The 11,732-nt window shown below is 35.8% G+C and overlaps 1 protein-coding gene across 1 annotated transcript; it reads right to left on the reverse strand.

Annotated features, from left to right (window-relative positions):
- Positions 1-8,307: 8,307 nt before the first annotated feature.
- Positions 8,308-9,300, reverse strand: LOC107286921 (olfactory receptor 6M1-like). Its single transcript, XM_015815364.1, has one exon. The coding sequence runs from the start codon at positions 9,298-9,300 to the stop codon at positions 8,308-8,310; it is 993 nt and encodes a 330-aa protein (XP_015670850.1).
- Between the last annotated feature and the right edge of the window lie 2,432 nt (positions 9,301-11,732).

Genomic DNA, 11,732 nt, shown 5'->3' on the forward strand with positions numbered 1-11,732 from the left:
GAGTAGAGTAGAGTAGAGTAGAGTAGACAAGGTTAATTCAAAGAAGATTTTTAAAATTCTAACGTAGATGTTTGAAATCAGAGCAGGGTTAGAAGAAGCTCAAATAAGTTGATCTTTCTTTCTGTATGAGCAATATTAAAAAGAAAACACCCCTAGCTGGTTCTTCCATATTTTAGGTATAGACACCTCTTCTGCTCAACTTTCTGTTCTGAATCTTACATCTACCATGCAAGAAACAGAAATGCAACTTTATTCATAGGCAACGTTTTCAACAACCAACTGTCTTCACTTATCTGCTATCCAGGTTACACACAAAACTGTGCAAAACCCACTGAGGGTTTGGTGCATCCATAAAATGAAGGCTGGAGAACAATCATTGCTTGGCCGAGATAATAGTAAAATGCAAAAGCCCTGAAGAAGTAAGAATAACTGTTTAGAATACAGGAAGTGACATGAGACAAAATCGTGTTTTATTCTTTATTCTAAAGCTACTGCTAATCCTTTTCATTGGACTCTGAACTCCAATATCATTGGTGACCTTGAGCTTCAATACTGTGAAGGAAAGTGAAATCAAATAATTCTGTATTTTTCCACACCATATGCATTGTTATTATCTTTGTGGATGAGGAGAAAGGGAAACAGAAATCGCTCCCAAAGACCAGGGTAAGGCTTTACCAAGGCCTGAGTAATGAATGGCTTTCTCCCTGGAGATGAGAATAAGACAACTGCTCCCAAAATCTGTGAAGAGAAAATGACATTTGTTGGATTATTTCTGTCTTGGAAGGTCTTCTCACAATGATCTTATGAGTATAATTTTTCTTTTGGAAATTCTTGACCTGGTAATCCCAATTTTGGTCTGAAAATACTATCTCCTGAAGCCACTCCCAGGTCTCATGATAAGGACTTAGATAAGGGAGGGAGGGAGCAGTATATATAGTATTGAGGCAAGCAGAAACTTGTGGACTTGAATCTTGCTTATGACCACTATTATTTGCTTGCAAACTGTGCCTAAATGAAAACAAAAAATAAATTATCTCCTTAACATTCTTACAAAAGTTCAGGGGGACACTGGGTAATTTGTCCCGTATAAAGCCACACTACTACTCATTTTGGTAAAGTGGTAACTGTCTGTCTAGAAAAGAGATACTGGTACAGTTGTTTTTAACTTTCTTTTTCCCTTACTCTGAAGTCAAGGTTGTTAGGTTACCAGCAATTTTTCTTTCATCTATAGTTTATTCTTATGATCTTTGTGGACTTGGATTGATTAGCATGACATCAAAAGGAACAATATCTTAAATATGTAATTATCTAAACACAAACATTAGCTCACCAGTAATGAATCAAACTAACTGAGAGTTGATATTTACTTAGTCAAAATAGTATGTGCCACAACATACTCACAGAAATGTTTTATGACTGGGCTTTGAAGTTGATAGAAAAATCCCTCCAACCTTTAGGAAACCCCTAAAAGTACCCAAAGATATTTGACTAATGCTTGAAAATAATGACATAAAGGCAATAAAATAATAACAGCTGACCATTGGGAGGGAATACAATAGAAATAATACTTAAAGTTGACATACAAATGAATCAAATAAGAAGCAGTATTAACCCATGAGAATTTAGCCTATCATTCAGTTCAATGAAAGAAAGGCAAGCTGTTCACAGAATTCAATTCAATTTAACACTGAATTCAAGAAAAAAATAGAGGCATGGAGTTCCAAGAATATTGGGGAAACGAATATCAAGCATTAATAAATGTTTAGCTTCATTCTGTGTTCAGCAAAAGGAATAAGTAAAAACAGAAATATCAAGACTCCTGCTGCAACAAAGGTCAACAGTTTGGAGGCTTCTTATTATAGTAAAGAGGGAGAAATTTACAAGAGGTGACATTCACACCTATATATTAAGGAGAGGCACCTTTTGCACAGGTACCATTTCACTTGGGAATAGAAAAATAGAAAAAATGCTTCAGGATCAAAGTGAGGCAGAGGATAGGATGGAAATAATCTCTTCTCCTTTGCAACCTGTAAAGAGAGTTCTGATCTCTGAAGTACACTCCAATAACTGGAAAGGAAAGAAACTAAAGAATGTCTTTCACTAATTTCTTTGCCCATATTCCTTAGTTGCCTTGTTCAGCGTAGTTTTTGAAACCATGGAGCTTGGGACTCTCACTAGTTAAAAAGATGAATTTTGATATGCCTCTTCTTTGTTTGATTCTGTATGCAACTGAAAGGTGAAGCTGGGATCAAGTCAGCTCAGCTGCTTCAGATACCCAAAAGATAATACTTCTAAAGTCTAGGAAAGCAATGTATTGGAGTGTTTTGGTCCAGCTGTTTTTTTGGGGTTGCAATGCAAATCCAGCTCAATGGACTACACTGATCTCCTGAGAGTCATGCTGACTAAGTTCAAGTCCAATCTGGGGTGGTGAAGGGGTCAGCATCTGAAGGCTCAAAAAGGTTTCTGCCTGGCGTGAACCAAAAGGTTGGCAAATGAGGGGAAGAGCTCAGGATATCCTTCTGCATTTATTATAAGCAACTTCATGAGTAGAGATGAAAACAAGAGGAGAGCAAGCTCAAACTCAAAGAAACCCAAGCTAGATTCAAAAGGTGGAGTTATTCTCTGAGAAGTTTCTGCCCTGAAGCAAATATACTACTAGTCCAGCTAATCCCATTTTGGAAAAACTGGGGAATAAACAATCATGCAAGAAGATGATCAAAACTACTTCCAGATACCTGTTGGTTAGGGGGGAAAAATCAGGAAACAAATAAATCATTGACTCATTAGTGTCAATTCCTGCCTTTTTCGCCGAGCCCTGAAGGCCCATCTATTCCGTGCGGCCGGCCTGGCGTAGCTTGATTATGTTTCAGTGGGGGTTTTTTTACGGGTGTGTTTTTAGAACAGGCCCGTTATTTAATTCGATTTTAAAACAAACTATTTATTACCGTGGTTTTTAGTATCGCCTGTTCACCGCCCTGAGTCCCACAAGGGAGATAGGGCGGTATATAAATTTAATAAATAAATAAATAAATAAACAGTGTACATGGCTAAGACACTATCACATCTGCCATGGTTTTACTGATTATGCAAATGGGAAAAAATTGAGAGTGATGTCTGAGTAATCTTAGCTTGGAAAGATCATCCTTGGGTTATTTTAATTATCATTTTTGCTACTTGTAACTAGCAGCATTGCTATACACAGGGAATAATTAAAGGAAGTATTGAAGGCACTCCACTTTTTTTCAAATTGGGGTCCTTTTTACAACAAGACATCCCTGACAGTTTCTTTCTGGTACATGAGGGTATCTGTTTTTGGCTGCAAAAGGAAACTGTTCACTGTAAACAGTATTTTTGACCTCTTGGTTTGATCACAGTGCTGCGACAATTGAGAAACTGTAGCCATTTTATCTTTTGCTTTCCTTGTGGTTTTTTCTGATGTTGGGGATTCTCAGATGTAGAAGGGGTTGAAGAGGGGAAATGCTTGAGCATTTTCAGTTAGCCATAACAATTGCAGCTGGGTGAGAATCAAGGTCAATGTTAGATAAAGTTTTGGCGGGTTGAAAAGTTGGGAGGAGAGCCTCCCGCTTTAGAATAATTGGTGTATGTGATTTATGACAGCCTTTCTGGGGTGGAAATTGCAACTTGTTACTTTGTATCAGGGGGGAGGGAACTTTAGTCTTGGGTTCAACTATGGAAGTGCCGATACTTTGTTTCCTGAGGAAGAAATCTTTGCCTTGAAGTTCTTTTAATTGGTTTCATCTATCGGAACCATGACAGTCAAATTTGCACATGCTTTGAGTCAAATCATGTAAAATATCAATCCGTTTAATAGTAGGACCAGCCTAATTAAAGGGTAGATTTGTGACATCTAAATTAAGTATCAAAATAGTGACAACACTCTCTATTGGCCAATATTTCAAAAGTTAATCCTCTGAGTTGTGTCTTCTAAATTTATTTTAAAATGGGACATTAGAGACCAATTAAGAATATATAAAAATCCTTTGGGCCTAATTAAAAAGTTTTTCTATTAAAATAAAACTGTAATTGCAGATTAAGTACTTGATCTGGCCAAGTGTTGATCCATGTAGTCCTCTCTGAATTTCTAACAATTGAACTAAACTTTTTCCAGAATGAGGCCCAGAAAACTCTAGGGTCTTGATTAAAGTAATTGATGTTGAACTACACTAGAGTATGTTTAACCAATAATTCCATGTGTTCTCCAATGAATTATAGCAATGTTTATTCATTATAGGAGAATTATAGCAATGTAGACTTATTTAGCAAGTTAACCTGGCTTCTAGGAAGTGACTATCTCAGCATGGGCAATGGTACAGATATATCAATATAATGCTGTAGGCAAGATACTACTATTCTGCTGCTATTTAATAATAGATAATAGCACATTCAAGAGCCCATTTCCAGAATCAAAATCTTAGGGAAGGTCCAGATTCAAAGCCAAATGAAATATATATCATGGGAAAGATATATTTAATATTATCTTGTGGGTATATTTGAGTGAAACAAAAAAACAGAGGCTGTTAGATTGAATGGCAGAATGGAAAGGGACACTAGAGAAGATTAATTACTCTTAGCCTTCTGTCTGATTTTCACTTAAGAGTCTTCTTCAATATAATTCACATGGTCCACAGACTGTAGAACTGTGGGTAACAATCCTCTCATTTGTTTTTATCTGACTTACACTGAATCAAATCTGAGGTCCAGTCTGTTCCATATGGGCCTGCTTTCTCCATGAAATGATATTTGGATTTCAAGGTGGTGGTACAGATGTCTGCTTCATTTAGCAATTGTTTGCAGTTACGATGGTGATGAAAAAGTAACTTTACAGTCAATCATCACATTTATGACCTTTGTAAAGCTATAAAGCAAAGCTGAAGTAAGATTATATGTACAGTTGCGGTTACACTTAACAATCACTTCACCTAATGATTGAGTTGCTGGTCCCAATTGTTGTTGCTAAACAAGGATTATCTGTATTTCTATTAGTCAGATATTATTGTTCCTGATATATTTACTTAGATAATTTTGATCTATAAGGCTGCTGAAGTCATAAACAATTCTGGGTGGCATACAAATTAAAAACCCAGTTATGGTACATTAAATCAAGCAAAAAAGATGAACATCACAAGGGGAAGAGATATAAATCATAAAAAAAATTGTGCATAATACAGTCCAGGTGAATAGCCTTATTCTGGGACTTGGGAAAAAGGTAGTTTTCAAGACTTATATGACAGGGTTCAGTTGTTCAAATTTCCAGGGAGATGCTGCTCTAGTCTAGAAGACAGATGCCACAACAAAAAAGGCATATTTCCTAGGCCTGTTCAGATTTCATTGTTTATAGATACAATATGAAGGGAGCCCATTGTATCACATCTTTTTTTTAAAAAAAATATTTTATTAGGTTTTATAAGGATAGGGAAGGGATAAGATCGGTATAGGTATTGGATAGGGTTCAGGAATAGGGTTGGGGTGAGGGTAGGTACAGTAGTGGGGTTACCCCCAACAATACTTTTACGCTTTAGCAAGCAGACTGTCGTCCAGATACAAATATTAAGTAACAATAATTAATATAATGCTAAACAGTTATAGTCACTAAGAATAACAATAATCATGAAAGTAATAGTTAATCAGTAAATATAGTTCATCCTATTAAATTTCACAATCCTTTCTCACTAGATCATATTGCTAACCATTGATAAAATTTTTCCCATGTTTTAAAATAAACTGAGTCTTCTTTCTCTTTAATCTCTAGGGTTAATCTATCCATTTCTGCACATTCTAAGATTTTCGTGATTATAATCTGGTCAGGTGGTAGGTTTTCATTTTTTCAGAATTGGGCAAATGCTATTCTCGCAGCTGTAAGTACATGTAATATTAAATATTCGCTCTCTTTTCCATAATTAAGTTCTAATATTCCTAACAAAAACAGTTCTGGCTTAAATTCTATCTTTATTTTAGTTATCTTTTCCTGCCATATATCAATCTTAAACCAAAATTTCTTTGGGCTAGGACATACCCACCAGACATGATAATAAGTACCTGGTTTTTGTTCACATTTCCAGCAATTATTCGATACATTTTTAAACATTTTTGCTTATCTAACTGGTGTCATATGCCATCTATGAAACATTTTATATAAATTTTCTTTGTATGAAACTGCTTTGGTAAGTTTAATATTTCTATCCCAAAGCTTTTGCCAGTCTTCTAAATTTATAGAGTATCCAGAAATTTTTGCCCACACTATCATTGTTTCTTTTACTTGTTCTTCCATCTTCCTGTTTAGGAGGAATTTATAAAGTTTCTTAATCATCACATCTTATGGAAAGGTCAAAAACAATGGGAGAACAATTGTCTTTCAGATAATGAGTCATGTATCCTATAACATGAAGGGAGTTATAGGTCACAACCAGCAATTTGAATTGCCCATTGGCAGCTTGTGTAGCATAAATGTTTCATGGGTGTACCAAGACATTCCTACAACTGCTTGAGGCACTGCATTCTGGACCAGCTGGAGCTTTCAAGTGGTCTTTAAGGGCATCCCCATAGAGAGCACACTGCAACTGACCACACATGAGGTGACTAAGGCTTGGGTGGCCATGAGAAGGGAATCACAGATCCATCCAGAAAAGGGTCCAATTAGCACTTCAGATGAATCTATGAAAAGGTTTTCTTGGCCACATTTACCATCTATTCTTAAGTAGGAGTTGTGACTCAGGAAGACCCTCAAATTGTGTACAAATTCTATCTGAGGAAGTTAACTCATTCAGAACTAAAGACAGAAAAACTTCAACACTGGAAGGATCATGAACCCAGTCACTCAGTTTTGTCTGAAATGAGTGCTTGTTTTTCTCTATCCAAACCCCATTAGCTTTCAGGCACTGAATAGATCTTGACAGTATCATTTGCTCTACCAGGGGTTGTGAAAGACCACTGAATATCACCCACATATTGATGATACCTGACTCCATGTCATTAGATAACTTCATGTAAATGTTAAACAGGAGGGCAAGAATTTTGAGCCCTGTGCTACCCTATAAACCAGGGACTTTGGAGGAAAGCTCCTCCCCTATCACCAGCAATTAATCTCAGGAAGAGAACCACTGCAACACTGTGGCTTCCACTCCCAATTACTATATAGCAGTTGGTTCAGAAGGATATTATGATTAATGTTACCAAAAGTCAGTGCTTTTTTTGTAAAAAAAAAAAAAAAAAAAAGGAGCCGGAACTCACATATGTCATACAGCCCGCCTTGCCTACCCTACAAGGTTCCATCCAAAAAAGGTGCCGGAACTCCGTTCTGGGCATTCTATGAGAAAAAAAGCCCTGCCAAAAGTCATTGAGAAATTAAGAAAAACTGGAGCATTAAGGTTAAGAAAACTTCCTCAGGGTCCTTCTCTGGCTTTACTAGAGCCATGACAAGACTAGTGTTTACAGTGAAAAAAGAGTCATTGTTCTGAATTACACTGAAGAGAATTTGTTTGAGCCCAGTTTCATTGATCTGTCTTTGTAGCTTTGTTGTAACACTGTGCAAAATGATAAGTGTTCTTCCCAAATGGAGTTTTGCTTCAGAGGAATTACTCAGATGCTGTTCAAACGTATGAGTCCTTTTTAAAAACAACTTAGACTTTTATTAAAAAGTTATCAACAATGCAAACAAATGAAAAGCAAATCTGTAAGAAAGAAAAGTCCAAAGACTACCTTCCACACAATAGCCTATAACAGACAGGGGAAAACAAACTTTTTTTCTTTATTTTTTAAAATTCTCCATTGTTTTTTAGATAAAAATATTTTATTTATTTATTTATTTATTTATTTTCAACACTGCCCAACTCACCTAAGTGACTCTGGAAGGTTTACAAACAACATAATAAAATATAAAACATGTCTAAAAGCACAGGTAAAAACAAAATTCAAACAAGGTTAAAATTTACAAGTTAAAAATGAAAAGAAATTCAGAAGGCTAATTGATTAATTTAAATTTAACTGTTTTATTGTCACTTTGTTTTCCAGCAACTGAACTTATTTTATTCTTTAATACAGGTTTGTTATGATTTAATAAAAATAGTTTTCTTGAACTATCAGCTTAGGCTTCAAATATTACAGTAATCTGGCTGTGATATTCATTGGCTTCATCAGTAGATGAAAACAAAGCCCAAGCATTAACACAGTGTCCGGTTCATCATGGGGATCAGGTCTCTTCCACATACAACAGCTAATTCACAGGATCCATGACAAACCTCTTACTGATTAAGGTGGGTTTGCCAAGTGTTTGCATGGAAGAAAAGGAAATCATGTCAAAAATTCTCTTCTTCTCTGGGAAGCATGCTTCCTCTTCACCATTTCTTTCAGGGCTTCCCGGACTTTTTCATTTCTCAGGCTGTAAATAAGGGGATTTAGAAGTGGTGTCACCACAGCTGTCAGAATGGCCACCACTTTGTTGAACTCCAGAGAGGAGCTCTGGGCTGGCTGAGCATACATAAAAATGGAGCTGCCATAATAGATTGTCACCACAGTGATGTGTGAGGCACAAGTAGAAAAGGACTTGCGCCTCCCGGTGGCTGATGGGATCCTAAGTACAGTGGAGATAATGTAGACGTAAGATACAATGATGAGAAGTAGAGTGCCCACAAGCATAAAGGAAGCAAGAAGCACATCGACAAGTTCAATGAGCTGTGTGTCAGAGCAAGAAAGCTTCAGGAGTGGGGTACTGTCACAAAAGAAGTGATTGATTACATTTGGGCCACAGAAAGGGAGCTGGGATATCACTACTGTTGGCCACAGGATATGCAAAAAGCCGCCCATCCAACAACCAACCACCAGAGAGATGCAGATATGACTGTTCATTATGATGGGATAACGCAGTGGGTTGCAGATAGCAACATAGCGGTCAATGGACATCACACTCAGAAGAAGCAACTCAGTGGAGCCCAGGAAGAAATAGAAGTGACACTGAGCAATGCAAGCTGAAAATGAGATAGTCTTCTTCTTAGCCAGCAAGTTAGTTAACATCTTGGGCACAATGGCTGAGGTGAAGAATATTTCCAGAACGGAAAGATTTCCCAGAAAAAAGTACATGGGTGTATGAAGATGAGCATCAGTTACTATAACACTGATGATAATCAGATTGCCCAAGAGGGTGAGAATGAAAATAATAGAAATGATTGCAAAAAGGAAAATTTCTAACAACTGGACCCGAGGAAATCCTAGCAGAATGAACTCTGTCACAACTTGTCCAAGGCTCTGGTTGTGACTGATTGTCACTGCATCCAGCATGGGCTTCATCTGGAGAAATGGAAAACAGTGAGTGTACACGAGAATAGGAATTCAATCACAATCACAATTAACTGGAAGAAAAGAACATCACTCTCACTATTATCTTGCCGAACTACATACTAAAAAGAAAGAGTTGGGAAGAACCATATTTTTCAAGGAAAAGTTTGGGAGATGAAATAAGTATGGAACATAGAGCATATAGACACAACATTGATCAGAATCAATCATCCAAAACCTATACCTGCAACATTTCACAATTATTTTATATTAGAAATGTCAAAGAGTTAAGTAAATTTTCATATCTGAAGGTTTAGTAATGCAAAAATAAAAATGAGCTGTTTCTTTATACACCAAATATTTATGTATTATTTATACCTGGATGTTTTTCACACCTACAACCATTGCAGCATCCCCATGGCCAAGTAATCAAAATTTGGATGCTTGGCAACTGGCATGTATTTATGACAGTTGCGGTGTCCTTGGTCATATGTTCATCTTTTGCAACTCTTTGACAAGCAAAGTCAATGAAGAAGCCAGATTTACTTAGCAATCATGTTACTAACTTAACAATTGCAATGATTCACTTAATAACTGACAAGAAAGGCCATAAAATGAGGCAAAACTCATTTAACAACTATGTTGCTTAGCAACAGAAATTTTGGGATCAAATTTTTTGGCTGTAAATCAAGAACTACCTGTATTTTTTAAATAACTCAAGGCAGCAAGCCTTTTTTCTCCAAATTTCCCCACACCAATAACCCTATGAGGTGACCTGGGTTGAGAGAAACTGACTGGCTCAAGGTCACCCAAATGGCTTTCATGCCTAAAGCAGGACTAGAACCCACATTCTCATGGTTTGCTATATTCTGCTGCTACCTAGCTACTTTACTGGAATATGTATCAACTTATATTTAAAATAGATAACTTGGAATAAGTTTGTTCTTTTTCGTACTCAGAGGTACAAAAAAAATTATTCTAACCAGGTTGGACTACAAGGTACCTCACTGAAAAGGACAAGTAATGATGTCTCTGTTGTTAATAATTTATAAAGAAATTCTATTTCATTTTCCTTTATTTTTCTCCTCTTCTCACAGATGAGTCTACTGTGAGAAACTACTGCAGAGAACTGTAGTACTATGAGTACTGTCCATTGTAAATCTGGACCTTAATAATTTCCTCACTCACAAATGCTGTGGCTAGAGGAACAAAATCCCATTAGGATCATTTCTGAAGTCTTCTTTCCTATTTTAAAACTATCTATTTCACCTGAAGACTTAAGTACATCAGATTTGTCTATTTTCTTCTTCTCTACTTCCTTCCTCTTCTTTTTTGTTTTTTAGACTGAAATTGGGGAGAGTTTTATAGATCTTTTCATCATAATAAATATTAAATATTTTATGATTTCCTCCTCTTCCCATCATATTTTTGAACCAAATGTTTAATATAAATGATCTGAGTAGACCTGACCTAATAAATCAGGGGATACTGTTTAAGTTCTAAATAATCAGCAACATTTTCCTTTGACAATAATTACTGAACAGTTGCCAGATACAATAAGCATAGGCATTATATCTTCTTATACTCACTATATTTTCTTACACTCACTGAATCACATCATCAAGATCATAATTCAAAATATTGATTTTCAGGAATTCAATGAACATAATGCTCTGTTTCCTTATTCTGCATTATGATCTTTCAGACAAGCAAGATGAGTTATGCAGTTTCTGACGTATAGCACTGATTCAGAAGAATTAATGTAGTTCAAAGAACTTTCATATAAAATGCTTAGAATCAGAGAACCACTCATTGTTCCCTGAATTATATAATACTCAACCATTAGACATTACTTCCACTTTGCGTCTTTGCTTTTATTAATCTCTGCACACTTAATGAACAACAGATTCACAATAAGCTGAACAATAGATTTTCCCCCCAAACAAAACAATTTCTCAGAAAGATTTTTTTTCACATTATGGTATACAGAGATAACTTAATAAATGTATAGAAAGAATAATTTTACCTCCCAAAATATACTAGTTTGTAGTGCAATTCTGGGCATTTTCAAATTAAATTCAGTAAGATGGAATCCCTGCATCACAGTCTTACAAATATTGTTCCTGTGCATAATTTGTATCTTCATTTCTTTTAATAGCATTTGGTTAGAATAAACTTGTATCATCTGTAATAATGTTTCAATGGCTTCTTTCTTCTTGTGAATGTGTCTTCTAAGATCAGAAATTGCACTGTTCATTAATACAAATGTTGACCTCTGGAGGAAACATATCCCTGTGGATGTTTCCTTCTATTTAACAATTAGTCATTATATCCAATAATATGGAAAATATTGAAATATTAATGTGGTCTCTGAATAAAGATCAGAGGCCATTATTCTCTTTTTTTTTTCCAAAGAAATTTTATTATTTTCCATCAAAAAAAAA

The sequence above is a fragment of the Protobothrops mucrosquamatus genome, unplaced genomic scaffold (genome assembly GCF_001527695.2).
Source record: "Protobothrops mucrosquamatus isolate PMUCROS unplaced genomic scaffold, P.Mucros_1.0 scaffold337, whole genome shotgun sequence".
In the NCBI taxonomy this organism is placed as follows: domain Eukaryota; kingdom Metazoa; phylum Chordata; class Lepidosauria; order Squamata; family Viperidae; genus Protobothrops; species Protobothrops mucrosquamatus.

Excerpts from the sequence above, each read along its gene's own strand:
- LOC107286921 (XM_015815364.1), bottom strand. The coding sequence starts at position 9,300 with ATGAAGCCCATGCTGGATGCAGTGACAATCAGTCACAACCAGAGCCTT.